The following is a 25,658-nucleotide window of genomic DNA, read 5'->3' as shown; positions in this document are numbered from 1 at the left end:
TAAGTCTACAAACAGTAAAAACATACAGCTAGCTTGTTAAAACAAAAAAATATTAATGCATGACTTCCCCCAAAAATTTTAGGTAGGCTTAAAAATTAAAACCAGCTATCATGTCTTTTTGAAATAAAACAAACTAATATTAACACTTTCAGAACATCAGACATTATGCAACAGGTTTTAACCATTATTGTGATCAGCTCTAAATACAGGATGACACAATAGAATTGTTCACTAATATTCTGCCCATTTCTGCTTGTACTGTAAAACAAGTCTCTGCTTAATAAATAGAAGAATATGTGCACATGGACAAAGAACAAGAGTTCACTTCTCAGATTGAAATTTTGTTGGCTTCTGGTTGTATAAGCTGTGTATATTCAATGAAGTTGCAGTAATGCCAGAAACATTTCTGCATGAATTCAGTCCTTATTCTCCCCAAACTGTCTGCTTTATTTATTTACTTACTTTAAGAAAGGGTTCCTAAAAGAGATTTCACATTCAATAAAATTCTAGGCCTCTTCCATCCTTCCCCAAGATAAAAATATTCCATCACTAGAACTATTGTACATAACTCTTAAATACCTTTTGTTCCAAGTGAGATCACAGTCCTTTAGATATAAGACCCTTTTACCAATTAGATGGGTTTTCTTATTAGAAGTGCTCTAATTTGTTTTATTTATTCCTTTTAAATGCTAATGCTAAAAGCCTTGAGTGAATTCAGAAGAAGAATGAAAACATTTTACGGGAATCTTTTATATTTGTGGCCTGACAGTGAAAGACAAGGATGTATGGTGTCTTACTGCCAGAGGACATAACACAGCCTTGCTGAAAACAGACTTGAGTGACTGGATTTTCTAAACTTAAGAGCACTAAACAAAAAAAAAAGATTATTTTGACTAATTTCACAAAACAGCCGATTTGGACTCATAGGGGTAAATTTATAGAAGAGGCAGCTGAGTCAGCTAAGGATTTCCCATATCAGAAATTGACAAAATTCAGACTTTTGTTGGTATTTCAAAATAGTAACAGGCACAAGTACCTTATCCTTCTGTGTTAGTCTCATCTTTTAATAACAACATCACCTTTTCCTATAGATCTTTGGTCATTATTTTAATGTTTTCTGTAATTACTTAATGCAGTTCTTGAAAACATTTGGATTTTCATAAATTAAGTTTCTTCAAGTTGCTCAAGGCTACAGCGAAAGAGAGGCATCACAAAGCAGAGAAAGCAGACTTTAGTTTGTATAGTAATTCTGAAGAGCTATCAAACCAACTGGGAATATAAAGGAAACAGTATATTTAAAAATATATAGGATACTCAGTAAGATTGCTCCAATGTCAATGCAGGATCCTCTCGGTTATCGACAACTTTGTGCATCCCAATTTTAGAATAAAACTTTTGGATTTTTCTTCCTTTCTGTTGGAAATTAAAAATATACTTAGATATGCTAGGCAAAAATTACTACAATTTCTGCAGTTGCACCTCCAGTTAAATGACAAATCTCTTTCCTTGATATTCAGAGCTAAACAAAATTATAAAGTTTGTTTACTTTTCTGTTTTATTCTCCAGTTACAATTCTAATCAGTATTAGGCATGTGTATCTCTATCATTGGCTATTTTGCAGCAGATACATTGAGCTGTAGAGGTAAAATTACAAATTTTTCTTTTCAATAGCAATGGCCCCTGATCTATTACAAAAAACAAACTTCCATCTCTAAGCAACTGATCTCTTAGCAACAAGAAGCACCTGCATAAAAGATGCCACAGAGAGTGATCACCAGAAAACCTATTCAGATCTTCAAAAGGAGCACATCAGTAACAAAGATAGCACTCTTCGCCGGTAAAAATCAAGAAGTAACAAGAGGACACAGGTAAATTTTTAATTCATTCTAGCATTTTTCTTCAAACAGTATGAGTAGGACATTACAGAAATGTTTTTTTTATTTTGTTTTTGAGTGGGAAGTATGCCTTCTGGAGCTGCTTTTATCTGAGTTACTGTAATTAACTTTGTGTAAATTATACGTTGTCACTGTCTAAATAGAGGGGGGTTTTTTAGTAGAAAATCTGCAGGTCTTAAACCAAATTCTTAGTATTAAAACAACAATAACTGTTATATATTCTGAAACTTTGTAGAATACTTTTTTAAAAAAATGGCAAAATGTTCTGGCAGAATAGCCATCCTTAGAAAATGTTCACTTCTTCAACCTTTCAAACTGTTTATATTACATCAAGAAATACTAAAACTTTTTAGGTTTTATAGATACAGGCTCCACTGATTAAAGAATCAAACCTGTTCGCTGTTCCATGGCCTCTGATTTCACTCTATCTACTCTAAAGTAGATTTTGTTCCATTCACTACTTTTCATGCAAGGATGCGTACCATGACAAAGTTAAGGTAGAATACATAGCATGGAACGAACACTGCCAACTGTTGATGATGTACAGCAATGTAGAATTAGTTGAAAAGTGAGTTAATTTGGACAAGCCACCATTTCCAAGCATCATTGTTATAGCAAGGAAAAAATGGATTAGGAGTGACATTAAAAATAGATTATTTAGAACTAGTCTGGAACTGACCCAGATAATTTGTATATTCTGTCATAGCTCGATCTCTCTCAGTTGGTGCTTGCAGTGGAAAAAATGTTATTTTTCTTTAAGCTACTACATCTTAACAATTATTTTTTATTAATAAAGTCATTTTCAGGAAGAATATTTGAGAACTCATGCATTCTTCCTTAGTCTTGGTTTTTTCCAAATATCTAAATAAATTTTCTTTAGAATTAATTTGCATACTTTGATAGAATACTTGGTATTTATAGCCAGAAAAAAAAGTAAAAAACTTAATTTACATTTCTTACAGAGTGTTCCCTTCTGTGTCAACTAACTTTTTGCTTAAGTTGTTCAAAGTACTTGCTAGCAGTAAAAATACTTCAGCAGAGACATAATTATGGCAGAGTGAGCTGACTTCTATCTGCCAAATTAGAAACAAAACCACCCACCCAGCAGTAATAGCAAACTGATATCAGCTACATACAGAAAACCCTCCTCATATAGGTCTGCTTTGCCATAGTCATAACAAGGAAGTCTGACAAAAAGTGTGTTAGAAATTTCAGTTGTCTATCCACAAGTGATTTTCTTGATATTTCGGAGTTAATTGGAGCTTATGGAGTTTTAAGGAAACTCCGAGGTAGACAGGCAGTAAAATATATTCTTAGCAATACTGCAGAAGTTTGCATATCTCCATAGCTCTTTTTGATGGCTTACAAAAACTGACATACCTATTTTGCTTCAGAAGATGTATATTTCAAATTAAACCCTTTTACCATCTAATGTAGATAGTACTTTTCATGGACATTATATTGGTTCCTAAGCAACAATAAGACCTTTTGTGAAAGGTACTAAAACTGGTGAGTTATTTTCCCAAATCATACATCAGACCGCAATTAAAACCTTAGAAGATAGCATAGTCCAAATTCTAATTTTGTATCATTATTGTTCTGAAAGAAAAATCACCATATGATTACAAATTGTTCAGAAAGCAGAAACCCTTATTGTACAGTCATTTGGGAAGCACATAGCGTACCTTGCCTCACACATCCATGTTGTATAAATAGCTACAAGAAAATAGTATGAACACTGGCCAGAAAGGAGTGAGATAACTACCAAATTTTTAGTTACACAGAGCAGGTTATCACTCCAAGTCTTGCTCACTACAGGCAATTGTAGTTTTACAACTGACTAGTTATTTTGAAGGGTTAACACTCTAGTGGAAAGTGATTTTTCAGGATGTGTATATTCATCCTCTGAAGATCTATTTAGACATCTAAAGTAACTAGCAATTTCTAGAAGGATACATTCGAATCAAGACTTCCAGAATATCAGAATTTTCACTGGGTAGTCCCAAAGACAACATCCAAACCAACCTGACAGTATATTATGAATACTTTAATTTTGGAAGCTCACTAAGCTCCATGATCAATAGCAACACAAAAAGCTCATTTAACCATTTCAGCAATAATTTATCATCTTGGTGAGTACTTGGTTATACGTCAGCAGCATCAGATCTTTAGCATTAAGGATCCCTAAAAGGAATGTTTAAAAGCAGGACTTACTGGTCCATTGTACCAGAAGATTCATTTACATAAATCACAAGGAGAAGAGCAGCCTGTAGGATATCTATTTGACTATCACCTTGCAGAAATTACAGCTCCAAGGTCATTACAGTGGCTTCAAATGGCTCCTCCATGATACCTAAATGTTTAAGTAAATGACCTCATTTGATAGGTGACAACTTCTAATTTAACCCAAAAGATATCTCAAGTAGATGACCTGGAACAACAGGCACAAAGATGGTAAGTTCACAAAATGAAGGTTGCAACCACCATGTACAGGCACAGAAAAGAGTCATTGCCTTTACTACAGTTATCCAAACAAATAGTAATATTCAAATAGAGTCCTACATTTATAGATGATGGTTTTAACATATTTGTTTCCCTGTCAATGAGTTCAATCTGCATTGACTGTTAAGTCCTAGACACATACTAGTACTAGCAGATGCTCAGAAAACTAATTGACCAGATTCCAAACAACAGGAACGTCAGCATTTACAATAGTACTGCAACTCAAAACTTCTCTGCACCCTGCAAATTTACAGTACACTTCAAGCAGGGAGGGGTGCAGGAAATTGAGTTCTATGGCCACCCAGGCAGATAAGAAAAGCCAAGTATTGTTTACAGTTGCATTTACAGCATTTTAGAAGTGATACTGAAGGCACTCGACAGAACTTAAAAAACTCAGATACATGCGCTAGGGATAGATCCTATTCAGCTGTGAAACAAGGTAATATCATAAGAAGGCTCACTAAAGTTAAGAAAACCACACTTGCAAATAATAGCAGAGGCACCAAACGTAACAATCTTTCTTATCTCACAGTACAAACATATTCTTTCAACACCACAAAAACCATGGACATGTTCTGCATTTCTGTCTCACCCTCTGACACATTAGGCTCCTACCTCCTCCTATACTTGTCAAGAGCCCCTTTAGATTGCCAGGATAGTCATTATTAAATTCCCGCTTCCAGGCTTCTGCTGAAAGCTGTCACCTCTGCCTTCTGCCTTCCCCCTAACCTAAACAACAGATAAATTTATAAGTGCCATTTAGATTAGATTTCATAGTAAGCAAGTGGTACAGGATATTCTACAAGGCTATAATAATCATTCAATGTTGCTAGAATACATTTCCATAGTAATTAGATGCGATAGACCTCTACGACTACACAAATTCTAGCCCATGGACTTGATCTCTAGAAATGACTGAAAAAGGTAACTATGTGCAGTGTATTCATTCCCTAATGTTCACGTTTTACCATAATTATCATTCTTTTGAGTTGCAAAGGATTGAATTAAAAGTAGGAAACAGACCTAAACAAGCCAGAGTGCTTTCAAAAGTAGAGTAATGTAAACACCTAACTTTAATGAGGCTGCTCTGCACATTGTAACTGCAAATGAAACCATCTATAATAAGACAGATGTCATCTGGAGCAAAGGATCAGATCACGAAAGCACAGATTCAGAGCAAGTGAAAAATGAATAAGGAAAAACATATAATCAAAGACAAAGAATGTCACAACAAGAGTAATACAATCTCAGGTGACCAATAAATTATGACAGAAATCTCTCAATGACATCCCCATGGCATCCTGAGAGAATTACAGCATGAGAAGAGACCATGGAATATCAGGGACCAATTTCCAGCGTGTTGCTAAATAAACATGCAATCTGATGATTACAGAATAACTGTAGAGCTCAGTTTATAAGGAATGGTAAGCACTCTTGAGTTTAAAAAAAAAGTCTTTTTAGTGGTTCTTACAATAGGTTCCATGCAAATACAACTAATTTTATAGTAGTTCCACATATAACTTCTTATTCAACAGCTGAGAAAAGCATTTCTGACCTTGCAATAAAATCCACAATTTAAAGACAATGTTAAAATAGTTGTATGGAACTCTTTCAGCATGAGCTCTAGTAAAGAGATCTGACATGCAGCTGAGCATCAGAGACAGTTCTCATCCTACATTAAGTGCTATAATCCCAATTCAGCAAGCTAGTTATGTGCCTAAAACTAATTAAAAACAACTATTTTATTTGTCAAAAAGGTACTCTGTTCCTTTTAGGCTATATCAACATTGACAGACACTGTGGTACAACTGGAGCAGATCTATAAAACAAAAGTTGGTGTTGATCCACTATACACATTTATTGGGAGTTCACTTCAATATAGATCTAAACAGGTGGTGTTATTTAAATCCCTGTTAAAAGCTGGTGTATATGAGACACAGCTTTGGAGTACCATTACCTGATTGATTTTCATCCAAAAAGACCTCAGTTTGCATGCTCTGAGATTGCTCTGTGATAAGTCCTGAATCATAGGAATGGCAATAATCTGAAGGTTTGCTATCGAAGCATACCCCTGATACAAACTAAAACACCAGTGCAGACACTATGAGCCACTGTCCTCCTAGACTATTGCACCTTCAGCATTCACAGAACAAATACAAGAAAACCACTCCTTGCTTAACCTAGCTAGACATTAGCTTTCTAGTTGTGAAGTGCACAACAAAAGCTATCTGCATACTTACATGTAGAAGGCTGAACCTTTACAGTCTGCATGAAACCACCAATCTTAATTGAGTGAAAACAGGCAATATGTAGAATCAGCTTCTAGAAAGAGAGGAAGACTACAACTTTTTCTCTGGAAAAATAAAGACTAACTAGGCTAATATGAGCCAATAGATTTATTTTTGTATGAAATCAGCCTATTTAAAAAATTATTTTTCCAAACTGTTTAGTTAAATCTAGGTCAGTTGCTTCAGATGCTGCTAAAATTGGTCACTAAAGTTTGGGGATTTGTAACAAGTAGATTTTTTTTCCCCATGTCTCTCCTGACAGATGAACCACTACAGAGGAAAGAATTCCAGCACTCAGGAGTGGTTCTTCAAGAGTTTTCAGGCAGTTCTATGAGCTCCTTCTCAAAATTATCAGATTTTTTCAGCTCCAATTCTATAGTAAGATACATGATTTGCTCTTTTACTGACACAGTCATTAGGTAGAAAGTTCTAACTGGAATAAAAGGGGTCACCACAGTTGTCCTTTAGATATCTGGACTTTTTTCTTTACTGTGGACCCTGTCATCAATCATCATACCACCTTTTGCAAGAAAACATTTAACAGAACAGAATTCTCTCACGGTGCTTTTTAGTCAAGATTTAAGGATGAGTAATCTGAAGGGCCCTCTGCTGGCAGATGCTTTCCCGGCTGCTAAGATCCACATTACTGTCAGGTCAGGCAGCCTGTACACATCCATCTATTTTGTCACAAAAGCACTTTCTTGTAATAAAAGCCTCTTTCCTACCACTATTTGATTTTAAAAGCTTTTTTGCCCCAACCCCGTCCCCCCTCTGCCATATAAATAACAATCAGAACCAGCAAATCCCTCTGATCAGACACATACCTCAGCCAGCTGCAAGGAAAGTAAAATTACCTATGGAAGATTTCAAGACAAAATGAGCAAGAATAGTGAAAGCTTCTTTCATGCACAATCGGCACTCTAGCTTAGTTCCGTTTCTAAACTTCTTCAGTCTATTCAGTGTCTACTTACTGTCAAAATTTACCTGGCTGAGTTTTTATTAGGACTGATTTACCTCATGGACAATTCTTAAAAAATACAATAGGAACAAGCAGGACAAGCAGTTTAGCTGAAATATTCTTTAAGGTGAATTTTTCATGGTCCAGTTGGCTTTTGCAATAAAAAAAGCATTAGAAATGCAAATCCTGGAAGTTTGCTTGGATCATACTCATTGAAATAAGGCAAAGAACTTCTCAATACAAGAAATATCAATTGTTTGTTTTAAAAGCTTGAGGAGCCACTTTGACTAAAAATAAGACTGCTTCAGATCAGTTCAATGTGAGACCAAAGCACAAGATAAGCGAGAAAGCACTTGCTGAAAGTAAACAGTAAGAAAAAGCTTCCTATTAAGTAAACACACCCTTCAATTTTGAAATATTGTCGCAGGAAGGAACAAATCATATCTATTCTTAATTATTGTCACAGTAGGATTAAGAAGGTGTTTTATTAGTAAATTACTGTGCAGATGCAAGTAGTATTTTTCTGTGGTTACGTGAGTTCTCATTCATAGAATAACATCTTCCTTCCCAGGTAGGATCACCTCTCATATTTTATGCCGAAGTCAAAAGCACGCACAACTTTGAAGGAAACCTTCTACTCCCCCTATGCATAACAGGCCTGTCAATTTGCTTGGTTTTTCTTTCCTGTGCCAAGTGCTGGTTACTGCCTGAGGTAAAATATGGTACCAGACAACCCGTGATCCTCTTTGAAAAATATAGTGTATGCCATACCAAAGTATTTAGCAGAAGAACCATAAAGAAATGCAATGCATTATACTACACTCAAAGATAGACAATAAAAAAAAAAAATAAAATACATTGTTTTAAACAAAAACCTGGGGTACACTCTATCTGCATCATGAAAAACTAACGTAGTTATTCTGGAAATTCAAGAACTCTGGCACTACAAGCATGCAGGAAGGAAAAAGGCTAAGGAACAGAGATAAAAGCTTTGTGAGTGAACGCATTCAATGCTTCCACAGATGCTGAAAGTTTAATTTCTTGTGTTTTGGTTAGAAATTTGCAAGGAGTAAACCTCAGTAGTGGCCAGCCAAGTCAATGTCAGAGATAAGAGGTCTGTCAGCCAAAGTATCCAAAACTATGCTTCAATATCAAGGTCAGAAAAGCTTTGTTATTTCCAAGCAAAAAGAACGTCTGCTGCATGTCTGTTTCGACTTGTGATGTAGCTTGTCCTGGCAAGCAGTCCAGGCAGTCACCCTCATTATAAAATAAGGCTACCTCAAGAGCTAAATTGCTCATTTACAAGACCTACAAAGGGGTTGAGAGGTACTGACTAAAGCTGAATAGATCTGTGAGCTTTGAAAAATTCTGCCTCTTTCTCTTTTTTCTCTCTCTCTCTAAAGCCAAACAATCTCTTGGAAAAGATGGTACTGGAAACTCTGAATCCAATACACTACAACATCACCAGCCTCGTACCAGATACGGTGCCAGTGGCCACAGTGCCCATACTCATCCTCATGTGTTTTCTGTTTCTAATATGGAATCATGAAGAAACTTCATCAATACCAGGTAAATGTAAATTAACTATAGCTATAGTATTACCTAAAAGCTGTCAGAATATTTTTTGTTTGTTTGTTTCTCAAATTTAAGTGAGAAAGTAATGCTGAATAATGATTGTATGCCAACAAAATTTACTAAGAGTCAATTTAAATAACACAGTTTTTAAATTAACTGATAAAAGATATCTGGCTCTATTTAACCTCAAAACTTCCATAATTAATCTGTCTTCACTATATATACATATATATGACGTTTAGCTTTCTGGCTTATTATGAACATGCTAGAAAGATATAATACCACTTTACAAACTCTAGATGTTCATATTTTCATGTGCATTATAAACTTCTACTTTTTACATGTTTTAAGTTTAAAGCTTTCTCAATTATCTTTATTAGAAACAAATTATTATGTGGGAAATTTTTCAGACTTTAGTAGGACACCAATTTTTCTCTCCATATTTGGCACTGAAGACCCTCCAGAACAGAACAACATAAAATGGTTACCCTTTCAGAGGCCCCCTTCTGTAATGTTTTGGAGGCTTATAGTAGACTTTAGTGAATCAGCCTGTTTCTCATTAGATGCAAGACAATGACCTACTGCATGAATGAGAACAGCGTACACATCTGAAACGTGTATGAAAGGAGTAATTCTAAACCAATGCAGTGGCACCTGAATGAAATTCTGAGAAAAGATCCTTGCCAAACATCCTTCACTATGCTAAAACTCTTTGAAAGCTAGAGAACAGGGGAAAAGTATTCACAGAAGGTTATACATTCCATTTGAATGCTTGATTGGATCAACAAGAAGATAGAACTAAATTAATATGCTTTAAGTTTATGGGTATTTAAATAATCTGGGTTCTTGCAATCCCTATTAGTAAACAGTGAAGCCATAAGCAACTTTTACAATTTTAAACAGTATACAAAAGTTTTCTAAGTACTTAATTTGTTTTGGTTTATGGAGAATAATTTATGTTTCACAGACAAAAGGGGGAAATTAAGATTTCCCTGAAGAAGAAAACTTCCTCTTAAAAGTAATTAAAGGCAAATTCTCTCCTTCTGTCTCTACTTTCTGCTTTTTCTTGTAAGAAGGAAATTTGGTGCTGAGTTACAGTGGAAGGATTTGCAAACTTTGTTGACTATCTGCATATTAATCCATTCTTAGCTCCTACTTAAGCATGTTTTTGTAAGTTCACAGCAGTAAATCCTTTAAATATCTGTTTTTTCACTCTAGTATTAATGACTTACGAGACATGTAATTAATTTAATTATATCAAAAGGATATTGTCTTTTGTAGGTGTTACTATGACGCTTCTACACAAAACTCACGCAAAGGATTTGTTCAAATCACAAACAAACTGTATGCACTTTTTCTAGATCATTTATTCTCTCTGATATCTAGCTATTGTCCCTCCAAACATAAGCAATCTCAAAGCAGCAGTTTGAAGTTGTACAAAGATGCTTCTTTGTATGAACATCATTTGTTGTATTTACATTCAATGGGCTATAGGCTTCTATACATATTAAGTGAGGCTTCAACAATGTACATGGAAGTTTCTCTAGACAGAACTCCAGAATCAGATTGTGTATGTGTCCTGCCCCATGCAGACCTTGTCATGTTAAAAAGTTCCTTTGAATGTTCAGAGGTACATTCTTGTCAGTGAGCACTGCTGAGACCAAACTTTTTTTACCCTATTTCTTAGGGCCAGGATACTGTATGGGAATCGGTCCCCTCATTTCACATGGGAGATTTCTCTGGATGGGAGTAGGTAATGCCTGCAACTACTACAATAAGACATATGGAGAATTCGTGAGAGTTTGGATCAGCGGTGAAGAAACATACATAATTAGCAAGTAAATCCTTATTTTCTGTCATTAATAATATTACAAGTTTTTTCATATTTTTAAAACCTCTTTGCTTTTTTTTTTTCTAAAGTAGAATTAAAGTTATTTTCAAAAGTTATCCTAACATAAACCCTTTTTCTTTCCTGCTGTTGACACTTCTCCTAATCTTTCATTTCTTTATAGACTCTTTTATGGAAGTCTACATGAATTCTCTCATTTTCTTTGTGGAAAGGAAGATTAAGCACTGTGGCTCAATCCTAAAAAATATTTACCATCTCTTTTACTATTTCATTTAATATTAGGATTACATACTATACAGGAACCTAGGCTGACTGCAATGCAGGATGAAGTCAAATCTTAGTTTCCTGTGTTCTTCAGTTTCTCCTAAAAAGGAGACTAATGGTTGAAGATTATGGCTCCAATTCAGCAAGTTAATTAAACAAATGCAGAGTTACAGGATTATGTGTAATTCCACTCTAATAGAATTACTCACAGACTTCAATTATACACAGTATTAAACATAATGCTAAACTGCAGTCTATCATTTTATTAGCTCCAGTTGTACTGGATGGTTGCTTTCTTCTTACATTGGATCTTCTGTATACTTATGCGTTATGCCATGAAAAAAAATGAAATAGTAAAACATTTACCATGTGTAATCAATAAAGAATCACAACCTTTTTATTAGCGACATCAATCCACCTCAGCTTTCGTTATGTAAAAGCTTTTGAAAGACAACATAATAGAGAGGACTATTACAGGATTTGCCATACGAAGCAAGTCAGCTTCATCTCTGTCTTTTTACTGCTGTAAAAAGAGGTAATCATGACAGGAAAACTATTTACATTCCTATCCTACATAGGTGTTATAAATATCAGCTAAGGGGCTATAATGTTTTGTTAATGTAAAATGCCGTGAACTTTTATTGCTGCCTTCCACTTTCTGTACTAAGAATTGATCGGAAAAAAATCAGGAGTGCTGATAAACAATTCCACAGCTGCATCAGACTTTACAGAAAATGTATCACTTTTCTTCAAAAATTTTTTGCTTAAAACCATTGACAGTACATAGAGAACTAGTATTTAATGTTTCGGGTTTTTTAAAAAAAGTAGAATAAAGTTTTCAGTGGATCATAAATTCACTGCAAAACTAAACATAACCTGATTTCTCTAAAAAAAAAAATATATTATTTCCACCAATATCATCCAAATTTTTACCATCAAATCTAATCACACTGTGATGCTAATGCACCTAGAGAAGAACTTGCAGTCTTGGTTATGACAGATGTTGTCTTTTGGAGGACTTCATTAAACAGTTTCATAAGGAAAATCTGCTTATATAAGGTCATACGTCAAAATCCTTCCTTAAAGCATTATCATGTGTCTCCTGTGTAGATGTGTGGAATGGAAGGAAACAAAATGAGCCTCCTGCACCTTTCCATTCCTGGGGACAGCTGCCAAAATTCAACACTATCTTTTCATGTTCATGAAAATACAGATGTTGTTCCTTGACATGCCAAAAACCTTTAAGGAAATTAAGACAGAGAGAATATGCTGAGTTTCTTGGAAGATTGGACCTGCAGACACAGTGTCCTCTCTTTTTATGCCAATCCTTAATCCATGTTTGTCTCTTTGTACCATATAGCATCTGAATGTTAGCTTTACCTTTGCTCATGCAAAACTACGCTGAAAACTCAGCACTGCTGAAGGCACTAGCAAAGGCTCCATTTACTTTACCTGACCGAAAAAATAAACTAAGCCATGTAAGAATTCTGGGATTTGGTCCATAGAGTATGCTACATGCTAAAGTAGCATATTGTTTCATTTCAATCTCTGTTCCGATTTTCCTTCTTTTTATTGGATTTCATTTGATCAGGTTTTCATCACGTCAACATTTCTAAAGTGCTTGCTCCCTCTAAAGGAAATTATATCTTAAAGCAGTAACACTGGTCACAACCTATTCACCAGCATATGTAAATAAACCTTGTCAACTGTAAAAAGAATGAAACATATCAGGGATTTCCCTAACATTTATATTTAGGAATATTTATCCCATACATATCATCATATTATGATGCTGCACTTTTAAATGATGCATGTATGTTTATGCTTTCTGTATGTGTCTGGGAATGACCAAGTAGCTACAAAAGTATAGCTGTAATTTAATACATATCATGATGAAATTATCAACTATCAGATATTTTACACCTCATCTTCTGAAATATCTGACATAGGTCATTGCCTGAGTGTATCTTATATATCTACATGTTTCCATGTATATACTATTCAGATTAAAATCTTTTGATAACTATTTGCATTTTAGCTGAAAAATAGTTTTAAATCTGAACAGAATACATTATTGCTCTAATATACATTCTGAAGGCATTTATCATCAAGTTTTTTGATAATGTAAAAAGAACATTGTTTAATGTCAAGCACTGTACTTCCTGCTAAATTGAGACTGCAAGTCAGCACTTCAGAGCAACTATAAAATACAGAATTTTTATTCTGCCATATAATCTATGAAACAGTATTATTGTTTTGGACTTTTTTCTCCCCCTTTTTCTTTCCCAGATCCTCAAGTGTGTTCCATGTAATGAAACATTGGCATTACGTTTCTCGATTTGGGAGCAAGCTTGGATTACAGTGCATTGGCATGTATGAAAATGGGATCATATTTAATAACAACCCAGCACACTGGAAAGAAATTCGACCCTTTTTTACCAAAGGTAAGTTAGTGTACATTAATATACTGTATCACTGTAGCACACAGTCTATCTTTTCTGAAGTGCTGTTTGTCCTTTGCATACTTAAACTACAGAAACCAGTTCTCTCTATATATCCCATAGAAATATTTTATTGCACATGTTCTTTCATGCTTATCCTACTTGGTATATTATTTGAAACAGCCCTGAAGTAGTTTTGAAGATTCTTAATTTCATTCAATTAAAACAAAATTAAATGATGCCCACAAGCCATGTTTTTACATTTCAAGTCCAACATTTACACTGGCTCAACTGGCATTTCCATAAATTGTATAGTTCACCATTCCCATCCCAGCCTACACTGAGTTCAAAGACTTTTCTGTCTTGTTCTAATAGGGAGGGAAGCTTTCATTTCAAAATTAACTTAGATTATCTGCACAGTAGAACTATTTATCAATCCCTTTAATATGCTAAGAATCAATGTAGTAACAGAGAAAAAGACTGAAGTAATTAATATCGCTAGATTGAAATCAAATAGGAAATTATATAAACAAACTCCAGTGTTACTATTCTGTGGGTCTGCAATTTTTTAATTCACCTTTTTTCCACAAATTGAAAGTTTTCAGTATTTGCGTATCATTAGAATTAGCTACTTCTGATGATCTTACAGCCTTCCTAACAAAACTGCTACACTTGTTCCAAAAGCTCCACAGTTGTCCTGGTTTCAGCTGCAATAAAGTTAATTTTCTTTCTAGTAGCTGGTATAGTGCTGTGTTTTGGATTTAGTATGAGAATAGTGTTGATAATACACTGATGTTTTCAGTTGTTGCTCGGTAGTTGTAGTGTCTACACTAAGTCAAGGACTTTTCAGCTTCCCACACCCTGCCAAGTGCACAAGCAGCTGGGAGAGCACAGCCAGGAGAGCTCACCCAGACTGGCCAAAGGGATATTCCATACCATATAATGCCATGCTCTGTATGTAATTGGGGAAGCTAGCAGGAAGGAGCGATCGCTGCTCACAAACAGACAACAGTTCAGAAAAGATTCTCACCAGCTACAACTGCAGTAGTTTCTGACTGTAATTACAAACACACAATCCCTCTCAATGTACATTTGGTAACGTCCTTGAGGCAATTACAGCAATTCTTGTATGGAAAATTAATTTCAACAGAGTACTTAGGGCAAGACTTCCAAAATCATTGAAAAATTACCTGAATCCATCCCAGTTGGAGCCTATCAAAAAAATCTGACCGAATCATGTAGCAACAGAGCTGACCACTGCTTTTGAATTCTTAAAATGCAATAAATCCGTCATGCTGCTATCTCCACTGTTCATAAGTGGACAAACTACAGCAGGTTAACACATTGCATACTGCCAGGTTAGGTTTCAGCATGTTCAGAGTGACACTACAGGTTGCCAGTAGCTTACTGCAAAGCTACCATGCTGTTTAAGAGCACCCAGGAGTGATGTTTTCAGAAATTCCTGTTATCCTCCCCACGAATCCCCAAGCTATCTTCCCTGTTTAGTGTTATTGCAAGCAAACAAGACAGGACATCCACAGCACCTATAATACAGATGAGGATATGGATAGCCTCCCACACAGAAAGGTAACACAAATGATGCCAAATACTTTTTCTTAACATGGTATGAATCTAGCATAAAATGCGTGTCAGATACAAAGTGGCTGGATGCAAGGAAAGTTTGGACTTTGAGTTTGTTGCCATTTTAACTCAAAATGCTTACATTTTTCTTGCAAAAGATGATAAATCAGTAAGTTTCAGAATGATTTTATACCAGTCACTCACATGACAATGTTTTACATTTTATTGACACCATTATTGCTAGTTGATGTTATAAAATAAGGTATGAAAGTTAATCAATCTTTTGATCATTTCGCACATATATTTCAGCTCTGTCTGGTCCTGGTCTTGTGCGTATGATAGCAATTTGTGTTGAATCAACAATTGATCACCTGGACAAACTAGAGGAAGTAACTACTGAAGTAGGAAACATCAATGTGTTGAATCTTATGAGACGGATCATGCTTGACACATCTAACAAGCTTTTTCTCAGGATCCCTTTGGATGGTACTAACAGCTTTATTTTTATACCTTATGATGGATCTAAAGTGCATATCCAAAGAAAAATCATTGCATCACTTAGCAGTTCTATTTCAGAAAACAGAGCAAGAACAGACTCTTACATCACCATATATTTAATTGAAATTGATTTATGAGTGATTTCAGTTACAAAAGAGAATTTTATATGACAAAAAATACACATTTAGATTCTTACACCTTAATAAATAGTACTGTTTAAAGAGATTTTTATGCACTGAGTTGGTACAATCCCAAAATTATATGCATGTAAGAATCAGAAATTGTTCCACCAAACTAAATGATTCACCAGACAATTTAGGTCTTCTGTGATTTAGTCATCCTCAAAACTATATAACAGAAATAACATTATCATGATATATAAATTATCCCATCTCAATATGCTGCAAGAGTTCTGCTTCTACTCTCCTGTGGGAGACTATTTGGCTCTGGTTGACACAGAACTATCTCTTTTTAGCTAGCTACCAAGAGTTTTTACAAAGATCTATACCTTTTCTACAGTGTGCTACAAATGTTTCCTAATGCTATCTACCACATATTAAAACCAACTGTTTATCAAATTCCCATGAACCTAGTTGGAGTAGGAAACAGGATCTTATTATTTTTTCTGAAGCATTTGTGTTATTTGACTATTGAGGCTTATATTTTATATTGCTTTTTGTTAATATTTATTTTCAGAAAGCACCATTGTACTTAAGATTCAGAACTACTTTGATGCTTGGCAAGCACTTTTATTAAAGCCCGACATTTTTTTTAAGATTTCTTGGCTGTGCAAGAAATATGAGGAGGCAGCGTAAGTATCATCAGTTTTACAAATCATTTACATAATATTCTAAGAAGGAGATCTTCCTTGATATTTTCCTCTGCCTTTTAGAAAGTAAATTGTGAAACTTGCAAAGGTGGCTGGCTGAAGTCCCCTATCTGCAGACCCAAGGTAGCCACAGAACAAGATTTGCTACTGTTGCTACAAGTGGCTGATCGTAGGGGATCGTTTAAAGCCCTTGTGCATTCAGTCCTAGTTTACTCACCAAAATACTAGTTAATGCCAGCACAAATGTGAAACTAAATTGAAATCACTGGTTCGGTTCAAACAGACAAGGAAAAGCCATCACATGGGGTGAAGTTACATTTGCTCTCTAGTCCAGGATGGTCAAATAGTAGGCTACAGTTAATCAAAACAAGAAAACCTGCCTACATTCATGGCACTGTCCCAGAAGAAGTAACCCCTGAGCATAATTCTATTTATGGGTACCCTCAATGTGCATTTTTGAGTCAACAACTCATTTCTTAGTTACAACTTGGTGCTCAGCATGATAATCCATTTCAAGGTTTTGGTGGGGTTTTTTTCCTAAATAAGAAAATACGTTTCGCCGTCTTCCTCTCTGCAAACATACGAAAAGCTGCTTCTTTGTTTATGATCTCATTTGCTGTTTTCTGCCAAAAGAGGACTGGCTACAAAAAGAACTGGCAATCAGTTTCTTCATTTTGGATTCGGATTGATACTACTTATGAAGCATGTGTAATAAATTGTTTTGATAGTACTATATAATCTAAAGGCTTTATAGGAAAGATGGAGGTTCATTAAAAGTAATTGACAATTCTTATGAACTAGAAACAAGATTTACCTTCCCTAACATTTGCTTGCCAGTTTTATTATGGCACTGATTAGTGCTTTATTCTGTAATTCTAATAATAGATAGCCATGGTGGCCCAGTTATTACTAGAAAGCCCCTGCAGGTAAATATTGATGTTTCAAAAGCAATCCCTTTAAAATAGATTTATTCATTAATTTCTACTGCAAAAAAAAATAAAAATATAAAGACTGCTAGATTTCAAGCAATGCAAAGAACCACCACAGGATATGATGACTTCTGATATTCTTCTGATAATGTTGGCAAAAAAGGACCATTTGCTATTTCTAATGCCTAAAAAAAAATTGTTATAAATAATGAGAACTTTATCAGGTTTGAAATTTTAAATTCATTTACCCCTAAAAACCTGGTCAAATTTTCTATCCCAGCAATAACAAACACAAATGGAAAGCCTGAGAATTTATTTCAAAAACTTTTCAAAATACTTTTTAAAAAGAATTTCCTTCAAATCTATAGCTAATTGAAAATCCCAATTAAAAATATAAAAACTGTTGGACTTTGCTCTTTTCCACCACTGAAATACAAACTGCTGACATGGTATTACTATTTAAATCTGAAAAAACTAGATCAACTCTACCTTCAAGCTAGTACAATTTTTCTAACAATTATCCCTCGTGTTCTCTAAGTTCATTTTATTCACTGATAAAATACAGTATAAAATAAAAGGAAATAAACAAATTCTTTGGAAATGTTAATAAATCTTTAAAAACTCTATTAATTAATAGGATATACAGACATATATTCATTCTTTTCAGTCTATCCTATAAAAAGAGAATAAGATTTCAGTCCAAATTAACAAGCAATTATTTAATAAGAAATAATAAGAAAAAACACTTTCCCTTACTATTACTGCTTTTGCAGAGAACCATATAACCACCCTTAGGAATATTTAATTTGTCATTCTTAGATGGTTTTATTGGTATAATCTCTATATTTCTAATCATATGCTAATATATACTAAAAGTCTGCAGATATTTATCAATATGTTGGATTTCATCTGTTTTCAGCAAGGATCTGAAAGGAGCAATAGAAATCTTAATAGAACAGAAACGACAAAAGCTTTCCACTGTTGAAAAGTTGGATGAACACATGGATTTTGCATCCCAGTTGATTTTTGCACAGGTAGTGACAATGTACTCAAAATATGGCTAACTTCGGCTTTTCTGACATTCTTCTGTCACTAACACCACAGGCTTTGCAACTTAAACTTCATGCATCTATCTGAAAGTCATGTCATCATAAAGGAACACAAATTAGTGTGTTCCAGGGAGTCCCTAAGAGCGATTCAAACATTGGATAGTTCATTTTTGGGAATAGGTGTTTGTCTGATTTTTTTCATGGCTTAAACAACATCTTAAAACTCTTGCATCTATCTCTGAATGTCCTCTAGCCTTTCCCTAACCCCTGTATTTATCTTGATGTATTACCTTTTCTTTGCAAAGGTTTCAAATGCTATGTAAATCCTATCTTGTATAATCTCTGACAGCTCAGAAGCTCTGTGAGGAAAGGCAATAAATCAATAAGAATCTGAGCTAAGAACAAACCCTTGCTTTTTTGTAAGATCATACACACCCATCAAACATGAATTTTCTGCTTTTCTCCAAAAGACAAAAAATAAATGCCATTTAGTATACAAGATAGAAAGACAGTCAAGATTTTTGCTTTTGTTTAAAACAGAAATTTTATGTCTTTCCCATTCTACTGCTATAGGACCTTTCTTGGCATCAGAGGTCAACAATCAACATTTTCAAAAAAATTTTTGAATTTTTTTTTCAGAACAGAGGGGATCTGACTGCCGAGAATGTGAACCAGTGCGTGCTAGAAATGATGATTGCTGCTCCCGATACTCTGTCTGTGACTCTCTTCTTTATGCTAATACTGATTGCAGAGCACCCCACAGTGGAAGAGGAGATGATGAGAGAAATTGAAACTGTCATGGGTAAGCAGGAGCTGCAAAGTCAGTGATGTGAGAATATAAATTTGTTTCAGCAGTGATCTCATTTCAATTATTCCAAGGCTGAAAATGCTAAGTGTTTTCTTCTAACAGAAGCATTTGCTGTAAAATTTATGAACTACCATTCAGAGAGATTTTATTCAAGATGAAATGCGAGAAAAAGAGCAATTTGTAAGATAAATTCAAATAGGAATCATCAGAATTGACCATCTATTAGAAAGAATGTGCTATATTCACTCCTTAGCAACAGCAGTGCAAATCAGTACTCATTTCATAAGTTCCATTGAAATTATTTTCCATTTACCTTGAAATAGCAGAAGGGGGCACTCATTTCAAATACTTTTAATCACCAATATTTCTCTGTGTGTACAAAGAACCTAAGTTTCTCTGTGATGACAGAAGGGAAAGATTAGAGAAAATTAAAATTATATTCTGCTGTTATCCATTTTGATATCAAACTGGTCTCCTCTTAAGTATTAATTACTAACTACTCAAAACACAAAATATTCCAAATTTGTATTCTTTACTTTCTCTAGGCATCAAAGCCTGACACAGAACTAATACAGAAATTAATTTAATTCCACTCTTTTTCAACATTTACTTCTGGTCAGTTAAACACTGGAAAGTGCTTAACAAGTCCCTTAGTGTTTTTAATAAACCTTATTTTACTGTCCTCAGGACAGTCAAGTACTCACTTATCTTGCCTGCTTCTTTCCAAAAGCCTTGATTTCTAAGGCAGTAGAATACTGTTGCCTTTTCCTTAAGCAAGTGACCAACTGGGGTAGCAAAGCTACCTTTTATCTTGAAAGCCTACCACTGCAATCCTTGAACTGCTTGTGGCTTCAAAGTTAAAATAAGGCTCCCACTGGCAGTATGTTGTGGTGCCGATACTGCTGCTGAAGGAATCAAGCTGGGAGAACCTTACTCATGGTAACTGAAACAGTTAGGCCACAGCAGGGCCTGACCAGCTGTACATCCAGCCAACCCAAACACCTGGTGAAAATTTAAGGTCCCTACAAAGTTATCTCCCATCTGCAGACTATTCTCAGATTTTGTTTGCTGTCAGCTCTCAGAAAATTTATTTGTTGTTTCTTCTTGCTCTCAGTCATACAAAAGTCAGGGAAGGACTTTCAAAGTTTTATCATTAACAAGAAAGTAGAACAAAGACACATAATGTATTAAGAAGAAGAAAAAGTGATAAGATCATAAATTCATAAACTAGAATTTATGGTGATAAACAATACACCAGATTTCCTGAATATGTAAGGCTACATAAAACTCCTCAGAAGCTGTTGGATCCTTCCTACCATTTCAGGAACTGAGAATCTTCGAGAAATGTTTTGGTATTTGTATGATGAAGCTATTAAATTCATAACCAACTTCACTATATGTTTTATTCCTCAAGGTGACAGAGACATACAGAGTGATGACATGCCAAACTTAAAAACTGTGGAGAATTTCATTTATGAGAGCATGAGATACCAGCCAGTTGTGGACTTGATCATGCGAAAAGCCTTACAAGATGATGTAATTGATGGCTATCCTGTGAAAAAGGGGACAAACATTATTCTCAATATTGGACGTATGCATAAGCTTGAATTCTTCCCAAAGCCGAATGAGTTCTCTCTTGAAAATTTTGAGAAAAATGTAAGTTTTCCATCTTATTTATTACAGGAAATTGGGTATTATTTATTGACAATGTATCTTCCTCTTATGTTAATCAAGAACTTTGTGACCATAAGACTGTTTTTTTCCTTTGTCTAAGTGCCTAGTTGGCTATACATCCTGCTATTATTACTATTATTATTATTAAAACTGGGCAGATACTTTCCTGTCAAAGTGCCTCTTAAAAAATAATTATATTGAAAACAACATTTGCCCAGACATCTTAATTTTGATTAAAAATTTCTGATTAAATTTGTCAAAGACACACATAGTTCCCATTACATCCTCTAACACTGGACAAAAAGAGGCTTTAGGGAGCTAGAGCCATGCAAGCAGTACAACACAGAGCTGAGGCCATGTGGGGATTCCCTGAAGAGGTGAAGCAGTATAGTAACTCCCGAGAGACTGAGAACTTGCCACCCATTTTATTTTTTTAATTCCTAAGTAAAAATAAACACCTTTTATAGACCAAAATGGAAATCCTGACTTTTAACCAAGTCAGTACTGCAGATGTTGAGTAATTCAGTCCCAGTTCAGCACAGCATTTCAATTTCAATTATACTCTAACTCCCAAAAGAACTGGAATTTTCATTAGTCTACATTACTGAGCCCTGTATCAAAAACAAATGTGAACTTTTTTCCTACTTGTAATCCCCTAGTATTGTAAATCATCCTTCAGATTATTTACGTTCATTCAGATCTCTGCTTTTCTGATTACTGATTAAACAAGTTGTTTTGCAAAATTGTATTTGTTCAGCAATAATCACCTGGCAAGATTAAAACTGTATTGAAAGAAAATAGACTGATTCTATGGCACATTTGACTCCTTGGTTTTGACTCTTAACCAGCACAGATGGAAGTGGAAGATACTGCTACCCATTTGACAGAGAGCACAAAATATGAAATTCTAAGGCTTGGTTAGCACTATCGTGAGGGAATTAGAAAGATCTCTAGAATAAATAGCCATGCAAGAGTGGAGGGCATTCTATGAAAAAAATCTCAACTGCAAAATGTTAGCCTTGTTATCATAGATGCACACATTTTCCTGGTATGCAAGCTTTCTCACACATTTTCTAGTGGCTTGCCAAATATTAAGGTTGAATAGGGTTGAAGCTAAAGGGTTAATGTTTTCTACGGCTGTCATAGTTATCAATTTGTTTAACTAAAAAGTTCAGAAATAGTTTTATTACCTGGTAATTTTTTTTTTCTCTTCAGCTGCATACATAAGCATCCACAGACAGTAATTTCAGTTTTTAAGAAATAAATAGATGACCTATTTTGATACACCAAAATTGGGCTTACTAATAAAAACAGCTGAAGAAATAATTAAGAAAACAAAGAAACAAAAGGTATGAATGTTCAAGCCAGAAACAGGCCTCTAAGTTTTACACTTTTCCTATTAAAAAAATCTAGGAGTACCATGTGTGCCACACACACAAATGAGGACTAAGCAACCTGGTTAATGTTTCTAAACTGCTGGTTGATTACACATAGCAAACTCTGCACACAGTATTAAAACCATCAAGAAAAAGCCAAGTCATTGTAGAAAATTCAAGAGAGTTAGTGATTAAGTTTACTGAAATAACTACTCATTGTGAATAGTTTTTCCATTTTACCACCCATTATTTTCATTCAAAGTATTTCTATCAAAATGGATTTCTTATTTTATAAGTACACTTTGCTTGACCCAATATTTAAGCACACATTTTCTATCTGACTTGATGCATTCTTTTGCAACATAATTATTCTAGCAGGCATATTTTTCACACAGTTCTCATAAGTAAACAGCAACCCACACCATTATTTATGATAAGATGGCATTGTTAGAATCTAAACATTTATCCATTTTCCCAGGCTGTGCATTTGCCATTGTGGTGTACTGCCAGCTGCTGTACTTGCTCTGTATTAAACACTTGTATTTACCTATCATTTTTCAAAATTTACTGCTCAGTGTATTTGAAAAAATTGAAACAAAAAATTTTTTTCTCAGTCTTAAAATGAGAAAAAAGGACACTTTTTCTAGATAATTTAACATAAAGCAACCTTTTCTACTCTATTCTTAGGTGAAACAGGAAGTCAGAATAGAGCTAATATCATTCTTTTTTAAAAGAAGGCTAGACAGATGAAGAAAAATAATTTATTTATAGCCAGACTTGCTTTTTCATAGTCATAACAAATGCATTTGCACCTCATTAACAGAACTATTCATGCTCTTGGGACTGTTTTGGGTAAGTGATCTATTCAATGTCAATAAAAGTAACAGAAACTAGTTTTGCATTCTTCAACAGAAGAATCCTGTATTTCATATTTTAGTTGATAGGACAGGAGACAATCATTCTATAAGTGTCATCTCTCTATTAGATATCAAATAAAATTTTCAACATTACATTTTATAACAAATTAATTCTCAGGAACATTAGCTTTTTAATGACAATAGTAGTAGGTGTATGGCTTTATAATTATTTTTAGACAAGGCATCAGCCTGTATCTCCAACATTTATGAGCTTTGTAATGAATATTTTCTGCAAAAGTTTTTAATGAACTTTAATATATATTGAAGAGCAAAAGCTTCACTCCATTTCACAGCTTGTGGTAAAATCCCCGGATTTTCTGTTCACAGGATGAACTGACTGAAATACAGGCACAGAATTCAAGTTTACATTCCTGGCTATCTTAGCATTTAAAATGGCATATATTCTGTAGGTGTGTCTGTATTTTGGCCTGATTTGGGTGGGAGGGTTGTTCAAGTGTAAAGGAAAGAATGAATTGCTCCTAAGAGATTCTTTCCACAATATTCTTTTCAGAATATATTTACTACCAATTTCCATCATAATTTTGGCTACTTTTATGAAGAAAGATTTGTCTTAAAATTTATTCCTTGTGTTATTCTGTGCAGGTTCCTTCACGCTACTTCCAACCATTTGGATTTGGCCCTCGGGGCTGCGTAGGAAAGTTCATTGCCATGGTAATGATGAAAGCAATTCTGGTGACTCTTCTGAGAAGGTGCAGAGTACAGACATTGAAAGGAAGAGGCCTTAACAACATTCAGAAAAACAATGACTTATCCATGCACCCAATAGAAAGGCAGCCTCTGCTGGAGATGGTTTTCACACCAAGAAGAAACACAAACAAAAATCAGGGTGACTAAAGTGGATCATCATCAGCATTAAAGTTGCAGGGCTTTCTCAGCCACTAAGAAATACCCATCATTCCCAGGTAAAGAGATAGAGTAAAACATTTGTTTGATCGCTTATGGCTTCAGATGACAACTTGTTCTGCCTGCACAGCAGAACAGGTTTTGGCCACAACTTCAGTGTAATAAAGTAAGACTAAAATTAAAAACAACTGTCCTGTTGCTAGGTGATGCCACACTATATGCAGGATTCCTGGCTACTTTTTAAAACCATCAAGTTCAGATGAAATTATGCTTTGTTTTTCAAACAGTGCAAGTTCAGAGGTTTGGGGGTCAACAAAAGAACATGCCTGATGTGTATTTAATCCCAGGACTACGTGTGTGTTCCTTGCCCCCACCTGCCCGAAGTTGGACCTAGCAGTATTTAACTATGGCAAAAACTCTCATTATCTGGTTTTGAAAACATCTGAATGAATAATATTAAAGCTGATTTTAATACTATGAATCATTTTCAAATATTTAGGAAACAAATTATAAAAAATGTTTGTACAAGAAGCCATTCAAACATTTTTCTTTACCGTGTTTTGCTATCATATTAAACAGATACCAAAGACAGCGTCAAATAGATTTTACTGATGGCAGTAATTTTCAGAGTACAACGTAATATGACAGTTGAGATAACTGTTCTGTGTTTTTAAAAATCATCATCCTGCTACAGAGTATGCTACACAGGATTTGTAAACATCTTAGTAATGAGCAGCTGAGAAAGAGGTAATTAATATGAAACATTACTGCTAGTATTACACCTGGACACACCCATACCCACACACACTCACAGCTCCACCTCATCTATTTAACTGTAGAAATTTTCCACCTCACCTCAGTTTGATGAAGAAGTTCAAATTCTGTCTAAGCTGCCTAAGCAGTACCTAATCCTGTTTCAATCTGGTTTTAGTTGCTCAATTCTACTTCAGAGAGTAACATTTGGAGTTGTTGCCCATGTTACCACACCACAGCAGGGGAGAAAGTCCCTCCTTAATTATCCATACAGCTCTTACTGCTTCTCCTGAAAGAGCACTGGGCTGTATCCTGCTCTTAAGCATCTTGCTTCACACCCACTGACTTAACGAGTCAGTACCATAAGAAGAGAAACACTGGCTCAAGACATAGACTTTTGTTTTTTTTTTAAAGTAAAATGGGCTTCACTCCTCTACTCAAAGTAAGATGGAGGTCTCATTGGGTAAAAGCTCAGAGTTTTATAGTGGCAAAGGAGAAAAGTTCTGAAGTAACAAGCAGATTTCTAGAAATCATTTTTAAAGGGTTTTGCATACACAGATTTTTATTTTAATTATAAATTAGGCTTAGTTTTATACTTAGTCCTTAAT

At 34.8% G+C, this 25,658-nt stretch overlaps 1 protein-coding gene across 1 annotated transcript; it reads left to right on the top strand.

Moving 5' to 3' along the window:
• The first annotated feature begins 9,047 nt into the window (after positions 1 to 9,047).
• On the top strand, positions 9,048 to 24,760 carry CYP19A1 (cytochrome P450 family 19 subfamily A member 1). Its single transcript, XM_010302937.2, has 9 exons — positions 9,048 to 9,212; positions 10,906 to 11,056; positions 13,621 to 13,775; positions 15,663 to 15,839; positions 16,548 to 16,662; positions 18,529 to 18,643; positions 19,298 to 19,460; positions 20,881 to 21,122; positions 24,037 to 24,760. Exons 1-9 carry the CDS (start codon positions 9,068 to 9,070, stop codon positions 24,286 to 24,288), a joined length of 1,515 nt encoding a protein of 504 aa, XP_010301239.1. The 5' UTR covers positions 9,048 to 9,067; the 3' UTR covers positions 24,289 to 24,760.
• The last annotated feature ends 898 nt before the right edge of the window (positions 24,761 to 25,658 follow it).

Source organism: Balearica regulorum, chromosome 12, assembly GCF_011004875.1.
Source record: "Balearica regulorum gibbericeps isolate bBalReg1 chromosome 12, bBalReg1.pri, whole genome shotgun sequence".
NCBI lineage: Eukaryota > Metazoa > Chordata > Aves > Gruiformes > Gruidae > Balearica > Balearica regulorum.
Note: the sequence above shows the minus strand (reverse complement) of the source record. Positions and strands in the feature narration are given on the sequence as shown.

What these genes read in the sequence shown, in the direction of transcription:
- CYP19A1 (XM_010302937.2), top strand. Translation starts at nt 9,068, where the DNA reads ATGGTACTGGAAACTCTGAATCCAATACACTACAACATCACCAGCCTC. An exon ending in AAGAAATATGAGGAGGCAGC is followed by an intron (nt 16,663 to 18,528) that starts GTAAGTATCATC and finishes ATCTGTTTTCAG; the next exon opens with CAAGGATCTGAAAGGAGCAA. An exon ending in AGAAATTGAAACTGTCATGG is followed by an intron (nt 19,461 to 20,880) that starts GTAAGCAGGAGC and finishes TTATTCCTCAAG; the next exon opens with GTGACAGAGACATACAGAGT.